The sequence below is a fragment of the Stegodyphus dumicola genome, chromosome 2, assembly GCF_044657685.1.
Source record: "Stegodyphus dumicola isolate Sdum_Otavi_A_Nest chromosome 2, ASM4465768v1".
Taxonomy (NCBI): Eukaryota; Metazoa; Arthropoda; class Arachnida; order Araneae; family Eresidae; genus Stegodyphus; species Stegodyphus dumicola.
This window is the reverse complement of record NC_140769.1, coordinates 184,224,880-184,247,855: the sequence shown is the minus strand read 5'-3', so window position 1 is coordinate 184,247,855 and position 22,976 is coordinate 184,224,880. Positions and strand designations below refer to the sequence as shown.

At 28.1% G+C, this 22,976-nt stretch overlaps 1 protein-coding gene across 5 annotated transcripts in view; it reads right to left on the bottom strand.

Moving 5' to 3' along the window:
- Positions 1-3,712: 3,712 nt before the first annotated feature.
- Positions 3,713-22,976, bottom strand: part of LOC118204245 (uncharacterized) — a 133,529-nt gene continuing 114,265 nt past the window's right edge. For all 5 annotated transcript variants that reach the window (XM_085811506.1, XM_035376577.2, XM_085811505.1 and 2 more), the window contains 4 exons: positions 19,012-19,063; positions 17,287-17,436; positions 14,626-14,713; positions 3,713-11,900 (listed from right to left, as the gene is read on the bottom strand). In XM_085811506.1, the coding sequence (XP_085667632.1) occupies positions 11,844-11,900; positions 14,626-14,713; positions 17,287-17,436; positions 19,012-19,063 (347 nt within the window). In that variant the 3' untranslated portion in view covers positions 3,713-11,843. The remainder of the gene's footprint in view (positions 11,901-14,625; positions 14,714-17,286; positions 17,437-19,011; positions 19,064-22,976) is intronic.

The window sequence follows — 22,976 nt, the reverse complement described above, 5'->3', positions numbered from 1 at the left end:
GATAAACTGAGCTAGAAGATTCTTATTCAGAAATATTTGGTGAAGAGGTGACACAATTCAAGAAAAAGACACCTTGAGCCACACCAGAAGTCACTGACATAATTAAATTTATAACATAGTCTCATAACTTCAATCCTCAAACAACCATATGCACATACCAAGATGCATAACTATTCCATTATGGGAAAAATTACAGTGTCATAAATACGATGTTTCTAAAGTGCTTTGTAGTACAACTCAAATATAGTGGAAGGTGCACATATTTTATTTTATTTATTAGTTTTTTATACATAATTTTTTTCAAATATTTAATGTTAATTTCATTTTTCTTTAACACAACTCATTTTGATAAATAAAGCATGCTGTATTGGCTAATAAATAAACTGTTAAATTTAGTTTGACATTTCATCTTAAATTTGAATTGTAAAAGTATTGCCTCTCCATGGAAAGTAATGAAAAAATGATTGATTCAGCGTTTCAGTAGTATGGATTTTTGAATTACTAATGCACAAATAACATGAAAATCTTAAGTACTTTACTTCTATTTTTAAAAGTTCTATTTTATGTAAATACACTGATACTACTGAAAGCATGAGCAAAACTAGACTGATAGCCTGCTATATCCTATGCAAGGCAAAATATGGCAATAACATGACAAAAATTCCTTTTAGTGAAAGTACAGAAGTACTATTATTAAGATAAAAAGTAGATATTACAGACACTATGAATTTACTTTCTAGGGAGAAAGTTATAAAAATTCAGGGTACAAAATAGCTATGAAAATAAAAGTTCAAATACCCAAATAATTAAATATCATATATAAATTGCACTTTACATTGTGAGCATGCTAAATACTTTGATTGCAAATACATAAACTCTACAAATAAAACAAAAAATAATACAAAATTTCCCTAAGCTCCGTAATTTTACAAGGCAGGATGGTGCATGTTGTGTTTAAAACTAAAATAAAAAATAGCACTGTTTCATTTCTTAAATAAATATTCATCCAAAATAAAGAAGCTTGAGCGCAGTTTCATAAGCTAAAATATTCTATGAATAAATATGAAGAAAATTCGAAAATGGAATCTATTTAACAGTAGAATCTTAATTCAACCAACACTACATAAATTCCACACATATACATACAATGTTCACGAACAGCAGAAAACTTACCAAACGATCAATATAAGAAAAATGAAACTTAACAAAGATAAGGTAATTTATAATTTATTTCGAAACCACAGGAATCTAACAAAAATCAAATTTCATTTATATTACTGCACTTTGAGCCCAAGCTTTTTTTGCACAATTCTTTCAGGAAACATGAGTTTCTAATGGCCCATATGGCAGCACATACTGCAAGATTAAATTTGTCAAAATTAAGCCTTAGGTTAGCCCAAATTTTATAAAAACATTCCATGCATTTTGATAGGTTTTCATAACAGTTTTATTTCTTCTTGAATCAAAAGTTTTCTGTAGTATTTCGTCAAATTTTCAAGTTTAAAAATAACAAACAGCAAAATAGTGCTGCCATCTATTGAGCAAACGGAATATCAATCTAAGGCTAAAATTTGCCTATTTCTTAAATTGATATGCTTTTCTTAAATTTACTAAACTACAGCTTATTACAACACATGCTATAGAAGTGTTAAAAAATGCAAAAAATCAAGGCCATGACAACCCACAGAATTATTATGGTTCACCAATGGCCCATAGAATGTATAAAACATGCAGTCAAATATGCAAAGCACTGGATGCATCAGCAGAGAGTTCTAGATATTGTTCCTACGAAAATAATTTTTACAAATGATTTTTCCCCTCAAATTGCTTAAAAACTTAAACTATTTCATATATATTATGCCTTGAAAAATGAAAATGTATCTGTAATAATTTTAAATTAGAATGAGTTTTATTAAAATAAGCTAGATGAGAAGATTTAATCAAAGAATAGGTATGTAATAATTAATTACTGTGGACAGATGCAATACATTGTTGTGTTTTCAAACAGCATAGGAAAATAATGAATATAAATTAATAAAAAACACACTTTCATAAATTAAGAACATTAAAAACAACAACAGTTGGCTATGCCAACTTGCTAGACAAAAACATTTAACAACTAAAATAAAAAGAACAATATTCCAATAGGGAGAAAAAAAAGTTGGTAGAGCTCATCTGAAGTCTCAAAGAATATGACTACGGTTTAAAACTAATTACAAATCCCTATAAAGGGTGGGAGAATTCTTATAATATTAAATTTAAATATACCTAAATCAAAAATGTAGAGCAGACTTCAGCAAATGTAAAAGATTAATTTCACTGAATGCTCATGGATCAAATTTTTGATAAGATTTTAGATCATTTCTTTCACAAATATGTAAGACACATCAACTAAACCTTAAAACGAAAGCTTTTGTATTACCTATGCTGTCACAATGGACAAAGTTCTAACACTGGAGAAAAAAGTGATAGGAAATTAAATGAGCATATTTATCTACAGTCAAGTTTAAAATGCAGAGAATTAATGCACTTCAACGAAAAGTACTTCACAGTACTTTAACAAAGGTTGTTATGTGCAGCAGTATTGCCCAGCTGCAAGTGACAAAATTAATAAAATTTATTATTATTATTATTATTATTATTATTAACCACAGGTTTCTTGATGCATATATATGTAAGATATAGCAAAATATGATAGCTGTTTCAAAATATAATTGATGACCTCAAAATTTAACATTCTAAATTTGATGATCTACCCCTAAATTCATTTCTTCTCACAGTGTTCCGTTCTTTCCTTTGCTTTTATTATGACATGTATTTTCACATATTTTGAAAACAACATACAAATCCTGAGCTAAATTTTAATGGCATAGAGCTGAAAACCAAAAAAATGATTTTGGTAAATACTGGTCATTAATATTCATCCACACTATTCCCATTAACTTGTATTACATTTCCATTAATTTATTACTACCTGGAAATTTAGAAACATACATAATTTACAAAAAATATATCTAAAACGGCTTTTGAATTTCTTATATGTTTTGAACAAATTATAACTACCATTTTAAAATAACTAAAGTTTATTAGTCCAAAACGTATTCTAAAATATGTTGTGAAATCTGTGACAACAAGCACACATCTTAAATTCTCTCTCACGTTTACAAAAGTCATGAAACTTTAAATAATTTTATCTTTTCTAGTTTGCATGTAATTTACCTATTTTCATTATCATATCTCAATTTTAATTATTTTGTATGCATGCATATATATATATATATATGATATTTTAGATTAGTTCAAAAATTAAATTTTTTATATGTTTGCACATTATTTTAACTTTAAATTTGCTTTTTTATGTATATACGTTTGTTTAAATATATATACTATATATATATATATATAAATAAAGTAAGAAATTTATAACTAATTTTTCGCAAAGACCGAAAATTGAAATTTATAATCACTAATAAATTTCAAATAATCCTATCAATACAACAAAGAATTTCAATTTTTGATCTTTGTGAAAAATTAGTTCTAAATTTCTTACTTTATGTCTTTACTGATAATTTTTCAGCAGCTTAATGCGCAAAAATACTACACATGTTTATATTTTGTTTTTAAAAAATTGTTTTGTAATGATGAAATTACTATATATATATATATATATATATATATATATATATATATATATATATAATGTTGTATGAACTTAAATCCATTTAGTGCGAATACAAGTTATTATTACTTGTGCAATTGCTGCAAAGTTAGTTAATAATAATTTATTTCCTAAACAGTATTGATTAATTGATTATATTATCTCCTAAGTTTAATTAAAGTAGAATTATTTTAAAAGTGTGCATCCATACTGGTAAGTTATATTTTGAAAGATGTTTTGAAGTAATTTGAAAGCAAAACGTTAATAATGTTTTAACGGGGACTGGAGTTAAATCATCACGAAGAATAATATTTCAATTGTAAAAGGAAAATTAAAACATGTAATTATTGTCATTGATCGGAAATTAGTTGACTTTTCAAGGGGAACAAACCAACTCCCGTTCAATGAACAATAATTGATAAAAATGCGTAAATATGAAAGTGTTTCGTCTTTACTCGAGTTATAAGTTAAAGCCAAACCGGCAATTCTAGTCAGGCCAAATATTTCCGCGAATAGTTGCTACTCAAAGAACTTATTCTCATGAAGCATTTTAGTCAATTCAATTTGGAGTAAAAATCAATTACTGTAGAGAAATCCTGTAAAACTCGAGTAACCGTCCCCGACACTATCATCTTTAAGCATTTGAGTACTATATTATTTGTAGAAATTAAACATTGGAAATTGTCATTATGAAATCGAATTCAAAGTAAAGTTGAAATAAACATAGAAGATTATAAAAAAGATAAATAATGCAAACTCTGTAAAAACAAATCAAAGATAACATAAAAATAATATAAAAATAATATAGAAAATAATATAAATAAGATCAGTGAATGTACATGAAGATATAAAGGCCAGAAAGGTATTAAGTAACTTACATTCTTTCTAGTGGGGGAGTTGGCAAAGTGTTCTCTTCGTGTCTGACTCAGAAGTGTAGGGTGTCCGAAAATTCTTAGCGGCAGTAGGGGCTTTGAATAATATCAGTCGGTAAGACTTGTGTGAAGTAATTTATGGTAGTGGGTGGAACTTGGAATTCTTGAGGGATGTATTTTGTGGAGTTCTTATCTGAGAGAGACCGTCTGTTAAGATTTTTTTGAAAATACTAGTGAATGGAAATTAATTAATTTCTGGCTAATTGTCGTGTCGCAATGATTAAGAATTTAAGAAAGGAAAAAGGCATTTTCACTGTCTAAAGGCAGGAAATAGGCCCATTTTTTTAGTAACAGTATAGTAACAGTATATGTCTGAAGACAATTAGCTTTTTACAATATATACAATTGAGTAATTACACTATATACAAATCTTTCAACTGACAGTCATCCAACTTATACCGCCTTCTCAGGTTTAGGAATAAATTATCATATCCCTATCAGTTAAATGATTTAGAGTGAGTATTTAACGTCTGCTCTTTTAAGGCAATGGTTGATAAATTGAAAGGGAATTAGATTATTTTTGAGAATTTTGATAAGGATCAAAATTTCGCGTTGTAAATCTATTGTATCTGTGCATATAGTTTTAATTCGTTGTATTTGATTAATTATAGTATTGTTAATTACTTTTTTGGATATGTTGGAGTTCCAATTTATTAATTTGTTAGTATTGAAATTGAAGTTTCTTGTTTTGTCAAAAAGTAAAATTTTTTTGTAGTTAATGATTTCAAGATCTAGAAAGTCTATGCTATTTTGTGAATTATTAGTTTTATTAAGTTTAAGACAATTCGGATAAATGTCGGAGTTTTCAATTTTACCAAAATTATTAATTGTAATAAGGTCATCAATATATCTGTAGGTGTGTTTGTAGTAATTTAACTCTTGTGGTTGTAGATTTTTTTGGAAGTTAAATTCTTTGACAAATAAAAAGATATTACAGATTGAGGTGCTGGAATGTAAGCCCATTGGCAATCCTCTGACTTGTTTAAAAAGTTGATTTTGAAACTTGATGTAGTTATGAAAAAGTGTGCATTTTAGGTAAGTTTTATATATGATTATAATATAATAAAAATAATATTAAAATTTTAATAAGAATTTCTTGATTATATGTTTTTGCTGACATGTTCTCTTATGAAATCCTACCTACCATTTAAAAGCTTATAGATCACAATCTTGTCATCAGGAAACATGCTTATTTAATACTTTTTTATGGCAGCTCAAGGAAATTGCCTATAATACATCTGAATGTAAAAAATATTGCCTACACTTATATTAATTTAAAAAAAAAGAGCTCTTCTGACAACAGAAACAGCATAAGAAATTTAATATGTGCAACTGTGGTAAAACACCAGTTAGCGTATGAATGCCATTTAAATATAATTAATGTATTTATTTTTAAAATATGATTTCCCAAGAAAAGATGGTATGTAGTTTACACAACATTTTAAAAATCCAGAAATTTCAATCAAGGCAGATATAAAATTCTCAAAGTAAAAAATTTGATTGGGAAGCATCGATAGGGAATACACAACAACAGTTATACTGTTGTAAAATCCACTAGGGGAAAAAAAAAAAAAAAAAAAAAAAAACTATAAGAACTGAAAGTGAAGGAAAAGCTAACGTTTTAACGACTGGTTTCAGAATTCTATTTGTAACATTGAAGTAATTTATTTACTGTTAGGTGGAGAAGCAGCTTGGCAATGGGGCGGGGGTACTACTCACTGAAACAATTTCATGCCAAAGGTGTATTCTCTACCCATCTAATATGACAAACAAATAAGAGGCCTAAAAAAATTGTCGATATAAACAAAAATCTCTTCATATGGGGAAAAAGGAAAACTGGCAGAGTTCTTCCACAATCCTGGATATTTGGAGGGTTATGTCAAGAAACTGGTGAATTCTCTCTCCCTTGGGTTCTGAATTAAGAGGCTACTATACTCATGGCAAAAATCGCGAACCGTATACATGAAGGACTGACGATTATTCAGATTATTGGCAAGCTTATAAAACAGAGGAACCGGAAAAAGCAGGTTAAAGACATTTTTATAACCATAAATTTCATTTTGTGGATAGTAGCTCATAATGAGATATTAATAGCTGCTCATAATGAAATACTGAAAGACTGTGCTCCACTAATTAGCTCAATAAAAATCAACAACACTTTGTTGGTCATCATTAAGAGCTCTAGCTGGCGCTGATGCCATAGTAAAAAAGTTGCAGAAATATGGCAGCCACAAAGTGCACATGAGAAGTAATTATGAGCTTAGTGATTAACCTTGCATCAGTTTAGAGTTTAAAAAAAACGGTGGCTATAATAATAATAATAATAATAATAATAATAATAATAATAATTACCTTATTTTCTTAATTCTAGTCTTCACTTTGAGTTTAGGCAAATTTTAAAAATGCTTTAAATATATGAAACTCCACTCAGTTATACAATTTTAAATAGCAAACTCAGTTATACAATTTTACAAGTTCCTAAAGAAGTATGAATTCTTTCAAGGGCTACTCATAATAATATATGAGAATTTATGTGAGAAATATAATGTTTTCTAACATGATTAGAAATTACGTATGTAGATTAACTAAAAAAATATAAAATGATCACATCATGATTTGCCATTAAAATCTTTAAATATTCTCTTTTTCTCTTGAAATTGAAAATTTATTTAGTGCATACAGGAAATAAAATGAAAATTAAATTGAACAATATAATACAATAAGAAAATGATTAGCAACAATAAAAAATATATATTCATATTAATACCTAAGAAGACAACTTTAGGATCTTAAACATTTTCTATACTTGCCAAATTATCCATTTTTTTAAAGGGGGGGGGGACCATTTTGTAAATGTCAAACACCCTATTACTACCAATAACCAATATTTCATTTAAAAAACGACAACTCTTAAATTAATTCCTTCCCCCTAAATTTTAGAATATTAAGAATTACTGGAGAAAATTGATATAAAGTTATTGTTCTATTACTAAATGTGCAGCAACTTAAATGAAGTGCACTTCTTCATAAGATAATTACTCCTCAATTCGTTTACTTCGGAAAAATAACTTTAAAAAAATGTTTATATTATCAATTACATAACTCATAATGCTTTTAAGCAATATTACAGGATAACTAATTGTCTAACATTTTTTAACTAAATTTCTTAAAATAAAAAAGAAGTATCTAGAACCACTGATTGCTGAAGAGAAATAACATTTCTTAATAACAGCAAAATACCATCTCACATACACATATACACAATCAAATTTATAACCAAAACAGTAGCTATCCTAGTATTTATAAATTCATAAAAAATTCTCTATTATACAAACAGAGAATTGTATAACATAGCAGTTCCTTCAAGTGACTATGTACAATAAACTAAAATGTTCAGTGTAATTAACTCAAAAACATTAATAGTCCCATTAAATAATTTGAATAAAAATATTTTAAAATATTTTCCTTTTATACTAAGAATTTTAAATTAAGAATATCTTATAATAAGTAGTGGGGAAATATAATTTTCAACACACAAAATTTATAAAAACATACAAAATAACTTACATTCGAATAAAACAAAATAATTAAAAAAAGTATATGTTAGTTAAATATACTTATAAATAAAAAAAAAACACTTAAAATATGTACTAAAATAGAATAAATTAAAATGTATATATATTTCTTAAATGTGATAATTTATGCATCGTATAATGTTTTAATCCCGAGTTAATTGCACATGTTTTATATGTAACAGAAAAATGAAATCTGTATAATAATCCACTTCTTTACAACAATATGTGCAAAGATTTTTAGTATCTGACAAGCTTCTCTGTATAATCTCTGGTTCCTTAACTACAATTTTTAAGCTTTGAATTAGATAAAATAAACATTCACAATAAAGATGCATAAAATTATAACTGTGGCAACATATTAACATTAATTTTATATATGCCCTCATATTCATTCACATGATGTTAATATTTAACTGGAACATAAATGTATTCAAGAATTTACTTTACCAAACAAAAACTTTCATTTTCCCTTCTTTCCACTGGTATTAGAACTATGAATGAAATGAGACAAAATTATATATATTAAAAAGAAACCTCTATTTTAATGTTTAGAAAATCTATGTAGAATTAACGAGTCAATTTATTTAACAGTTTAGGTAAAATTTTCACAAATCTCAAATATGATAAAAACGTTTGCACTGAAAGCTTTTATCAACAATAAATTTTAATTTAATAACTATATTTTCACCATTTGTAATACACTGCTTTCCACTCTCTAAAGTTTAAATTGATCAAATCATTAGTGACATTTTCATCGCACAGTGCTTAAAGCACTTTATTTGCAATGCCTAAATATGCTCAGGTTAAACATTTAAAGAATTTAACTTACAATAAAATGAATTGAACAAGCTTGAAATTTCTCAGTTATTCCAAGTGCAAAATAGTGCAGTAGGCACTGCTTAATGTGATCACATTTGTTCACGGCTATTTTGACAACATTTAACTGAATGATAACATTAAACAGCGAGGAAAAATATTCTTCAAAACAGCAACAAAATTTATCTAATTTAATATAACTTGAAAAAAGTAAAGAGGTATTTTCATAGCATTTTACCTAGGATAAGGCAGAGATTCCTTATGAACAGTTCATAAATGTTTCTAAAAATTATTTGGGAGATCTGTATTTCTAAATCTTAATACTCGGAAGGGAATCCTTTACTGAATGAGAATATTGCCAATGTAAAATTTAAAATTAAGCAGAAATGCAACCTTAGTTTGGCATAGATATTTTCTGAGAAAAAAGTCTTCTGCTCCTGAAGAAGGGTACTTTGTGTCTGATTGCCCTTAAAACTTACAGAGTTATCAGAAATCTATGTCAAATTACAGTTTTTTTTCCCTTTATTCTAAATGGTTGATTAAAATCAAAATTAAAACTCTTTGGCAATTTTTCTGTCATTTGAGAGTTTTTATTGCTTATCTTAAAATTATTTAATGACTTTATCTCATGTTTGGTGCATATTCTTCAGTTTAAAAAAATTATTCTATGATATTTTTATCATATTAACTAAATTGATCACAGTAAGCAAGGCGTTTTCCATGTTTCCCATATACAAACGGGTGGGACTTTGGTAATTCAATGACAATATCCAAATGATAACATTAATTGCAATCGCATTAAATGGCATCTACTGCAGTGAATAATTACCTTTGCATTTTTAGTTAAATTAAACGAAACACAGTGGAATAAAACAAAAATGCAAAGTTCAATGTTGAATATTCCATAAGAAGAGAAAATCCCATTTCTGGAAATTATAATTATGGGCAATAATGAAATTATCAAGTGCTCAAGCTAAGAGCTGCTCATTCACAAAACAATGTATTTACGTACTATTAATTATTTCTAAACTAGATGAAGGAAAGAAGTTATTTAAAAGAACTTTTACTTCTCCCATTCTGGCCCAACTTTAGATAAGAGGAAAAAATTATTTCACTGATTTCCTATGTACCTTCAAGCTGCAGACTCTGATCAACTGACAGATATATATTTGGCACTACTACAGCTGCTGGTTATAGTAATTAAACAGAAACATTTTCATTTTTGCAGAACTTCATGACTTAATCATTAACCAAGAAATATTCTGAAATCTCATTTCTAGCATTTATTACTATTTAATTAATATGAAAGTAAGCTATAATATAATTTCATAATTATCAAATTTCATTGAAAATTCATTACAAAGTGTCAAGCTTATAATATTCTTCAACAAAGGAAGACGGGGAAAAATACCTTCTCATCATTTTGTCATAGGATTACTTTTGGAATTTGAAATTTCACATGATTTTGCACCGCAAATGGTATGGTCATTCTTATCAATAAGTATATAAAGCAAGCAGTAGCAGGAAAATAAAATTTTCCATCCAAATACAATAAACACACAAAATTTTAAATTATGGGCAAAATAAAACTTGATACTTCTTAAAGAATAAAGATTACTATAATTTTTAAACAATTTTCTTAACTTTCATTCCAACAACAATTTCAATTAGCTGCTTTAAAAATCAAATCAAATATTCAAAAGAAATCTGCACACATTAAAATTTAATTAAAGTTTTTAATTAAATCTTAAAGTTTTCAAAGAAGAAATACCTTTATATTTCTTAGAAGTGTAGATTTATGTATTCACAAATTTATTGAAATTTTTCTGCAGTTATCATCTAGACACTTGAAAAAAGTGATGAACAATGATAAATAAAAATACTGCATTAGAAAAGATACTTTAAAAAAATTAGAAATTTAAGTGTTTGGGATGCTATTCAATAAGAGCATAAAAAATATTTAAAAAATCATTCCAGAAGTTGTTTAATATTCAATAAAACAAATAATTTCATCAGACAATTTATAAAATTTTGCTTTATATATAAAAATTACTTCTTGCCTAATAAAATATTTTATAAATATTTATTAACAAATAAATTTTATACTTGATTTGAAGAGTAAACTTACAACAAGATTCAGTAAAGAACTGAAAAAATGTAATAACTTTTAAACCGAAAGAGTCAAAATTTCATGGCTTAAAATATATTTTAACTTGGGTGAGAAACTTTTATGTTCAATTAAAAAAAAAATCATTTAACACGATTGTTACTTTGCTACATAAATGTACACATACATATACATTTACAAAACAAACATACAAAAATACCATTATTTTAATGGCTATGCATGAATAAAAAATATTAGCATGATTACAAAAGCATATGCTTTAAAGCATAATGGTAAATACATTTTTGCTGAATTTATTAATTAAAACATTTTAATTGACAATGATTTGGAATCAATGTCATAACAATCAAATCGTTTATTAAATTTTGTATCACTCAATAATAATAATAATATATTCAAATGTAATTCAAGAAACTCAATAAAAGAAATTCATTTAAAATTCTCATTATTTCAATAAAGATATAAAACTTTTGAATTCCAAGAAACACAAAACTCATACAGTACCATATGCACATATACATATTTATATATATGAAAGAGTTTGCAGTCTGTACATTATGAAAGATACATGTTAAAAATTAAATATTTGGCTTAAGAGATTTTAGGAGTTTATAAAAAAAATACTAACGCTCTAGGACAAAGAAAAAGACTGACTTTTGGTTTTACAGAAAAGGATAATAAAAATACAGGCACTTCATGAGGAGATATCTACAGTATGATACAGGAAAAAAAATTCATGTATCTAAAGTTGAATCTTTTAGAATCATTCCTTTCTTAGCAAGCTTTGCTTTCTGTAAAATAAAATAAAAATAAATAATGTTGGATGAATTTATAAAAAAAAGTTCTAATGATCAATTTAATATGCAGATTTAAGTAACAGAAAATACACCTGCATATTGTCATATATTGTGCAATTTTAAACATAAAACATATTACTATTTGAATACTGATTCTACCATTCTTGAAAGCAGAAAAGGTCATATATACAAAAAATATGTTTAAACTTATACTAGAAAAAATAATGAATAAACTATTAATTAAAACATACATAAAAAATTATAATTATAAAATTAGCAACCACAATATTATAAGAAACAACAAGTGAGAAAGAAGAATAATTTTTTAATTGAAGACTACATAAAAAACTATTTCCCCATTACCTGCATCTCTAAGCATCATATTATTAATCATAGTTGATACATGTCACAAATGATAATGACAATACATCTCTAAATCAGTTTCAGCAACTATTAACAATTTTTTCCTTTCTCCATCCTTTAAAATAAAAATATTCAGTATAAAATTAATTACTGTAAATTTTCGCAAATAGGTTCAGCAAAGCATCAAACCAGCTACTGCACAGCACAGTTTTGGTTATTTCACTGAATTCATTAAGATGAACAAGATTTTTTACAAGGTATGATCTGGAGTTAAATTGCTAAATTTAGATTTCTCTTGATAAATTAAAGATATTGAAGAAAGAATATGAATGATATCCTGAATTAGCGAATGAAATGATAGAGGTTACTTTCAGTGCATATAAATTCAAAGGATTTAGACTAAAGTTGAAGAAAATACACAAGACAATAGTTTAGAAAGATTAGTTGTTATTGCTAATGCTCACTTCTTTAACCTATAGTCAGCCCAAGCCCACGAAATTGCTTATGGCAAGTAGCGCGAGTTTATGCCTGCCGTTGGCAACAGCCTTACAGATAACAGTGCGATTTAGCTCTGCTACGCCACCAGGGTCCGACAATCTCCAATTCCTCTTCCCCTTCCAGCAACCTTTTGAGAGGACTTTCGGCTCATCACATATTTAGAGTGCCCCTATGCTGCACGGCTACTACACATTTACAAACATCCATGCCATCTCCAGGATTTGAACCTGGTTCCTACGGCACAGCAGTCAGCGATCCTAGCCACTATACTGGTTGGGTGGCTGAATATGCATTGGCAAAATGTGAGGCTTTTCTTGGAAGTTACTGAAAAACATTTTAATTTTATGAAGAAAGAGGTGATTGATTTTATAATATGGCCACCAAAGTCACCAGACCTAAGACCTATACAACATGCTGAGAAGCTTTAGGTACAGCTACTGTAGTCAACATCCTCCCATGACTCTCAATGCAGTAAATGTTTCAAAGGAGACCGAGATTTTTTTTGTTTTTTTGTTTTTGTTTTTTTTGGCCATTAGTAATGGTATAAGGGCCTGTTATGAGAGATGTAAAGCTATGTAAGTTGGCCATACTTCTCATTAGACCCTTTCTAGTTTAATTTGCATATCTCAAAACATTTGCCCACTATTCATAATTGGATGTCTCCTAATAATGGTCAAATATTTCATTACTATACATCAATTATTTTTTCAGATATCATATGTTCTATGTTTGCAACCTTAATTTTGGACACCAGTGGAATTGTCAGCCCATAGTTAAACATTCCTTATATCAACACTGCAAGAGATGCACAGTTGGTGCAGGATGACATTACGAGGATGCCAGAGTTCATAATCTTACAAAAAAGGTTTCTAACCACATAGAATAACAGTTCTAGCATTAGTCTTATACACATGCTACCCATTTTGAGTAAGAATTTTAATTTGGTCATAACAGAAAATGAGTCAGATTGATTTATTCATTTGTCACTGCAGTTCCAAGGCCTACATCTACGAATTGACAAATTATTCTATTATGGTATTACAGATGGAAATATCACCTTGAGATATTCAGAATATTTATTACCTTAAAAGACTATTTTAAGAACAAAATATTTCTTAAAAAAAGAAGAAAAAATATATTTTTAAAACAAATTTTGGAATGGTCTTTATTATTTTAAGTTGCATTGTTAATTCTTCTGCACCCTGCTCATTGATTACCCCTATCAATTCAATAAATTGTTCATTTGTATTCCAACAGTATAAAAAAAGGCTTGGGGAAATCCATATGCCATATAAAGAATTGAGGCATAATTTCAGACTAATTTAGATAAATAGAATATGTGTAAAACAGAGAACTAATAAAGTTTATTTACGGCCTTTATGAAATTTATTATTAAATTATACATTTTGAATATGAGAGGGAAGGCAAAATAGACTTTTATTTGCAACAAAATAGAAAAGGCCATATGCAAACTTTAAACTCATAAATTCTTTATATGAACTAAGATGAAAGCTTTTTAAAAAAAATCAGTAAACTAAATTCTGTGTCTTTTTGATTTTTACAAGAAAATGAACGCAGCCTGTAGGAAATGCTCTTTAAACAATAATCTCAAATCAAAAGTCAGTTATCTGAGTAGCTAGTTTTCATAATGCAAATAGTTACAGAAATCAAAGTTACATTAATTTTAAATTCAGCAAGCAGCATTTATGCAAGACAAAAACTTCTTATTAGTTATTAGAAATGAAAATGTTATTGAAAATTGATATTAAAATTAAAAAATTTTAAACATGAATACCATGTAAATCAAACAAAAAGTAAAAAATAAGTCTAAACTAACAAATGAGAATGCATAACTTACTAAGCCAAATGGTTTTTCTTTCACTTTCACTATATTAGCTCGTCTTTCTTCTTGTTTTTCTTGAAGCTTTTTCCTTGCAATTTCAAGTCTAAAAAATGAAAGATTGTATATTATAACCTACAGCATAATAACTGCAAGAACTTTGACAACTAAATAATAATAAAGAAATATATATTAATTAATAATCATTGGAGCAACCAATTTGAACAATTCAAGCTCTATGATTCTGCTCAAATCAAAATATAATTTTTAAATTCCTATAATCCTGGCAAGGAAATGACAGAAGCTAATATCCAGGAAATTTTATCAATTATATTTAGAACTAAATAAAATTATTATATATAATATACTATTTTCAATAAATAAAAATGCATCACATACATTACAACTTTAAGTTGATGCTCAAAATTAAGAAGTACTTATTAGACTAAATACATAAAATGGAGAAACATGCTTGAATTAAGAGATGTATGTAACTCATTAAATTGAAACAATATCATAAACTGAAGACTTCCCACAAGGCTTGTAGCAAATAAGGGACAAGTTCATGAAGATGAATTAACAATTTGAATGCATAATAATCCCAATTTGTTCTACACTCATACAAATAAATAATTTAGAAGAATTAACTTTATGATGTCAGGAATATTTCTGGAATTTAAGTTCGAATAATTAATGATAAAAAAATTAACTATGATGGATGTGTACTATTTTTAAGGATATATGGACTAAATATACAGAAAGGGTCTAATAACTATAGGAAAGGAATATTTGGAGTTTCACTGCAATGCTATTCCATAAAAATCTATGGTGGTATAACTCTATGGGCTGCATTTAAATTTGTTAACTTATTCTTCAAACTGAGATTCAAAATACATGTTTATTTCAAACTAAGTTAATGAGTGGTTTTAGATTTTAGTTTAGCCTAATGAGCAAGTCCTTTAAAGACACTTTTTTTTTTTTTTTTTTTTTTTGAGAACCTGTAATTACTGAAAGACTCTGCTGCTTACTACACTCAAAAAGGACTGAGTGAATCTTCAGCTATATAAATTTAGTAAATTTTGGCAGAATATTTATTTGAAACCTATAATTAATAGAATGCAATAGGATAGCTTGCTACAGTACGAGATGAAGAGGAGAAAACTACCAAAGTTGTCTAAATTTCCCTTTTGATATCTGTGTGGCTGTACAGATTTCAAGGTTTCCACTGTTTCAAAATTTCATGCAGTAAAAACCTTAATTATACATTGTTTTACTGCATGACAGTCAAATCAGAATTCAAAGTATATTTAACCCCTTCCTTCTCACTCCCATCAAAATGACGGGGTGAGGTTTCGCCCTCTATTTCTCATGCCCGTAATTTTTCCGGGGTGGAGAGTTCGTATTTGTTATGTGAATCAAGTTCATGGTACATATGGTCACAAATCTTATATACTGGAAAAGGTACAGTTTTTGATGCAAAATATAAAGATCTGCCCCAATCAAGTTGTGATGTCACTTATCAAGTCTCTGCTAAAACAAGGATATTGTCTGATAACAGACAAATTTTATACCTCACCAGAATTGGCAGACATGCTTTTAAAACTTCAAACAAACACTTATGGAATTGCAAAACTAAGCTGAAAAGAAATGCCTCTGGAATCAGTAAAAAAGAGAATCGCAAAAGCTGAAAATGTTACTTTTTGGTGAGGTAAAGTTCTTGCCATGAAGTGGAAAGATAAGAAAGATGTTACCATGCTATCTACAGTTCACACAAATGACATGGTAGATGTACAGTGTCATAAAAAAGTTGTCTAAAAACCTACAATTTTCACAGATTACAATAAAAATATGAGAGCAGTAGATATTGTAGACCAGTATCTTGGAGATTACTCTATTGCTTGGATAAGAAAATATTTTTTCATTTGTTAGACCAAACTATTTTGAACTCGTATTGTATTTACAGAAAAATGGGTGGAAAAAATCCCATTTGATGTTCCATTTATCTTTAGTAGATGAACTTATTGAAATGTGTCAATCATCAGACACCATTTCAAAAAGAGGCTAGCCTAGCTTGGAGGATAATCCAAACCGTTTGATTGAAAGAAATTTTATTAGACAGATACCCCTAACTGATAAGAAATGGCAACCACCAAGAGAATGCAAAGTTTGTTGGTTCCAGAAGAGGTGAAAACAAAGGAAGGAAATACAGGATGTAGGAAGGAAATTCGGAACTACTGTCCAGATTGTGACATTGGCCTTTGCATCTCCTGCTTTGAAATTTATCACACAAGAAAAAATTACTAAGCTTTGTTTATATTATGCAGAAGTTTAATAAAATTCTCTTTTAATATTTAAAACACATATTTCTGAAATTTTCCTGGCTTACTGGAAAACCAACATTCAGTCAAAATAAACCTGGATGTTGGCTTTTCCTAAAAAATTATATTAAAAAAAAATTCAAGCTAAAAAAAATCCAGAAATTGAAAATGAATGCATATATTGTACATACATTTATTTCTATACAATTTTCTTCAATAAAAAATAGGCACTTTTATGACCGTTTTCTTGAAAATTATCTGATTGTTTAGGGGTTAATATGTATTGCAAAAACAATTATATAATGAATTTTACAAAATGAGCTTATTCTTGCACTAAGATAACATGCAGACTAATACTTACTCTTCTTTAGCTTTTCTGTGGATTTCCTTTTTCCAAATATCCTTAAAATCATTACAAAATGGTTTCCAATAGCTGAAAAATTCTTGAGGCCATTCTGATGAATTTGGAGATTTAGCTTTCCAGCTGAAGAACTCCATTGTTTCATTGAACCTGAGATACAGGGAAAAAGATAATTACAGATCATTAACAATTCATTAAAATAAGATTTCTTCCTGTACTGTGCTTATAATAAAATATAATACAAAGTCAAGGACCAGGCTCACCAGAACATCAGTGATTCTGGATTCTTCCGAATATTAGATCATCAGTTCAAATGCAGTAAGATGACATATAGAAATCATAAAATTAAAAATATGCAACAGTAGTTTATGAAATAATAAAGCATTTATGGCCTTAATGGAATCAAAATTTACAAAAGAAGCTTAATATTTTTGTTTGCTTTAAAAAACATTTCTTTCAATGTAAATTGGTTTAAGTTACTTCATTTTCTTTTCATTATATTTTCTCTTTAATTTTATAGATAGACATAATTCCTTATTCAGTTACAAAGCTCCACTACTGAAGTCTTATAATTGCTGTCTACAGAGCCAAATTATTGATCATATAGACAATTTGCAGCCTGGTGCAGTCTCTGCAGCCTAAATTCTGAAAGTTTTGAGTACCTTCTCTAAATTCTAAAGAATTTTCCATTCCTTAATTTTGTTGCTTGGTGCTTTTCTAAATTCTAATAATTTTGCCAAATAAATTCTGGTGCTGCTCTGGAGCTTGTCTGAATAATAAATGAGTTATTTTCAATTCAAATAGCACTAAATGTAATCTTTTCACCTATGAGTATCATTTACAAAACCTATTTTCTTGTATAAGAAAAGAAACTTCTGTCAAAATTCCCGTTATGAACATACACCACTTCACAGTGCAGTTAGCCGAAGTCTGTAACCATTGCTAAGCAAATAAAAGGTCATCAAACGCTTTGGTATTCAATTACTAATATTAAAAAAAAGTTCAGACATCTCTGTGAGAGTCATTTCTTAAATTGCCATGTGCTGATAGTCATGGGGTGATGAAAGCAAAAAATAATAAATTATGATTCCCTGGTTGGCATCAGGACAATTAAGTGTAAAATGATGTTTTGATGTAGAATGTTTCGCTTTGAAATGTGTGCTATGCAAAACGGCGAGAACCATGTTATTTAGATCATAGAAATTTATGCTAATAAATAATAGTTTATTTAATATGAAGGTATTTTATTCAGTGTCGAAGTGAAATTATTTGGATTTAAAATTGTGTAAAGCATACAAAAAAAAAAAAAAAAAAAAGGTGTTGTTGAATTTTGGAAATCCGGAGATCATTTTGGGTATTGGATGTCTCCGTTTTGGAATTTATACTGCATACAATAAAAAAGAAAAAGAAAAATTTTCATAAAAAGCTGATTTTTTTTCTAGAAAATACATGGCTTTATTTATTGTGGATATTAACAATACTAAGGGAAAGAGATAACGTATTGATTTTGAACTAATAATTCAGTATAACAACAACTAAATAGTGTGACTTTGGCCGTTAACTAAAGTCATCAACCAAGTTTTAAAAGTGAAAACCCAATGTTTCTAGTTGACCCATGAGATAAATACTACCTAAATCACACTGCATTAAAATAATATTGTACAAATGCATGTTAGGAAAAAAACAGTTGATAAGAGGATAAGAAGAAAAATTCACTTGGCTTACTTTGCTTTGCATTCATCTACATTCTCTTCTTGTTCTTTATGTTCAGCATAAGCTTTTTTTAAAAAAAAAAAAAAAAAAAAAAAAAAGAAAAGAATAGTTATAAAAATAGTTATAATGAAATCATAATATATTCTGAAATAGAAAATGAATCCGAAAGATACTTTCAAAGCAGCTAGTCTCCAAGAATATCGTCTAAACTGCAGAATCTCTTTGAATTTTCACTTCAATAAAAACATTGCATCTTTGACATTTTAAAAGTATTAATTATTATAATATATAAACTGTTAATAAATGAGTTAAACAAACGTTGTATAATCCTAATTTATTTTGTAAAGTCATAAAATGGGTTTAAATAAATAGGTAATTATCAAATAACTTTGAATATTACACATGCTTTGTGAGTTAAATAACAAACAAATGCATAATAATACAATATAAAATATTATTAATTATGTAAATATTTTGTTATGTAAAATATTTTGTGCAAACAATTTGTAGAAAAAATTCAAGCAGAGAGTCTCTTGACCCATAGAAAACTGCACAGCAATCTTCAGAATGAGAAATTAATGCTATAGGAGGGATGACCTCCTCCATTGAGGGAACGGAGGACTAGAAACAGCATTTTTGAACAAGTCTAGGGCATGCTGTTAGAAGTGCTTAGAACAAAAGGTAGAGGGAGGCTGAATTTTTACCAATCAATGTGGGAAGGAAATTTTGGGCGAAAAATCATGGACATGAAATGGGACTTCCATAGGGGTTTAAAGGTTTCTGTTAAATATAATTACATAGTTAACAAAAATTTATAATTAATATACATATCTTTTTGACCAGCCAGTACAATACAATATCAACACACATTTGCTGGACATGAGCTGATTTTGATTCATTGTTTTTAACCCCTATAAATGATATATATTAAATATGAATATTTTCACACATGCTCAGTATACACTGTGTCACATTTCTTTTTTTCAAAAACAATGTGTCACATTCATGGTAATTTATTATAGAAATGACCCCACATCAATCACAGCGAATAGCAGACAATTTCAATAAGCAAACATTTCATTTTTCAATTGCCTTTCTATTCAACTTGAGTAAAAATTCACTAGTTTCTTGGCATAATAGGTCAAATATCCAGTACTGTGGCAGAATGCTGCCAACTTTCTTTTTCTTCCCATAAAAACAGATTTTCTTTTATGTACACAGTTTCTTCAGAGACATATATTCACTTATTAGGATGTTGGACTAGACACAGAAAATACACCTCTCTCAGAAACCCTTCAGTCAATAGAAGTACTTTTGTAAAGGCTGTGTTGCTTCTCCCACAGCTTAACTGACATTAGTACTTCTGTCCAACCGTACATAAATAGTAACTGCATTCTTATAAACAACATTCTGAAGCCACTGAACCAGTTGTCAAAATGTATTGTTTTCTTTCACTTATAATTTTTCTCTTGTACCTCCAAATGCTTTCACTAATTTGTTGTTTTATATAATGGTCATCTTTGCATATTCAAATGCAACATAAAATAAATCTTTCTCGAAAAGAGATGTAGCATCTTTCTCACTTCTTGGTAAATCAAACTCTTTTTTAAATAAAATACATTTTCATGTGGAATATTGAGAGCCTTTCTTATGATAAGAAAATTATGAGTGATCAAAATTTGTTTACACTGATATGAAGAAAAGAAAATACAATAACACATCGTTTACTCAGAGCTCATCTCATCATCAGCAAACTAAAAATGGTTGTGATTAGGATTATTGGCCACTTGATGATGTTTGAGAAGGAGATTTATCAATATTCTTGGTACCTACAAAATGAAGGCTATATAATTAAAAGAAAGTACTCCATTTTCTGCCAAAGAATTATTAAAAGGAATCTTCTTGAAACTAAAAAATCCATTTTTTAATGATTTTAAGAATAAGCTTTTAATTATTGCTTCAATCAAAAATCAACAATTGTCTCAAAGTACTGTGAAGCGATGAATTGAGAAAATTAGTGAAAATGCAACAGAACATGATAATATAATGGTTACATAATGAGATTAACAGATGTTATAGTTTCCTTTTTTTTATTCAATGAATTGAAGTTGTAGAGACATTAAGTTACTTTTTGGAAGCAGAAATCATGAAAAATATGCAACGCCTTTACTGAGAATCGAACCGCGGACCTCTGGAATACTGGCCCAGTGTGCAAACCACTACACCACGAAGGCGGGAGAAATACCTTATAAAGTACCAAGAGCACAATTGCTAATTTTTATTTGTACGATATTAAGGGATTATACATCTAAAGAATTTTTTACTATGATTTCTTTGAAATAAAGGTCTAGAGGTGTAGACATATTTAACATTTTTAAAACTTTCTTCACTAATTTAAAAGTACCCATTTTTAAATTAGTTTTAACCGCAATAGGTGGAGGAAAAGCAAAGATTGGCCACATAAATAAATTTCTAACTTATAAAAACCATGAAAAATTCACAAGTTTTTTTTAGATATCACTACAGTGTTAGTCAATAGAGGATAAATAAAAAGAAATAATGGACATAGTTATTAAAACTGGTTATATAATTTCAAGGAAGTTCCCTTAAATGTTGTCTTTTCCAGCAACAACTTAATGATGGACAGCCAGAATTATCATTACATACCAATATAAGGTGCACAAATAGAATTAAATTTTGTCAACGATTTCATGATTTATTAACTGAGATAAAGATTTTCTCAATGAGCAAGATCAGAAATGCGAACATTTAAATCATGAAACTTGGCTCAGTGATTTAATTCTTTTAACATATTTTATACTGAAATGAAGTGATTTAATTTTAAAATTGCAAGCAAAAACCAAGACAAAAATTGGAATTATCATTAGCATTCATAGATACAAAACAAAATAATAGAATATGAAAAACAGCAGAATAAATAGAAGATGCTCAATAAAATTTGAATCACTTTCCAAATATGTCTGATCACCCATAAAGACACCAAAATTGCAACTATGATATTGATATTCATAATGATATTTAGTTCTCCTTATTCACTTTATGTTGGTATGTAATAATAATTCTGGATGTCTACAATCAATTTCTGTATGTTGCAGAAATAAAAAAAGTGATTGAAGACTTTGTGAAGAAGTCAGATTTCAGATTTTTCAAAAGGTACTGCACAGTGTCTGTCTTTTTCATTTAAAACACATTTAAATGTAAAACATATTGCTGCAAAAATTTCTGATGCATTGAATATTGGGGGGGGGGAGGTAACACATTAGAAAACAATATTATAACTTACAAGCTTGAGAAAATTTTTTTTAAATATGTCAATCGAGAAAAGTATCCAGGCATCACCAAATGCAGCAAATTTATCTACTTTTGTTTTGGATCTGCATACTTATGTCAATTGCCTTTTTCATATTTAAAGTCCACAAAGACTAAATAAAATTCCTTCCTTACAGATTTCCACACCGACGATTTAACACTACCTTCGGATACTTGACAAATTATGAACATTTGGTATGTAGACATCACATTAAAATGATACACAATACTATGGTGGGAGAATACTCAGTATAGAAAACATACAATGATTAGAAAATGTAGATCCAGACTTTCCATTAATGAGAAGATATTAAAATAACCTGTACTTCTTCTGTAGCTACTTTTTAATTAATAAATATTACTCATAAAATATCATGTTGGTTTAATACTCCCACCCCCAGTATTACTTATTAGTTATACCACATTTAATGTGTTAAATGTTAAGATTTTAGTAGCCAGATCATAACACATTTAAAAAAAAGTTGATCATACATACAGAAGTACTGGCCACCTGTGATTTACAACATAAAGTATAAGACTTTCTTAAAATATGACTTAAATTGGACTGTTACTTAACTGCATCATTCAGATGGGATAGTGATTAGTGATGCTGACAGCTATATCAAAGGGCCCATGTTTGAATCCTG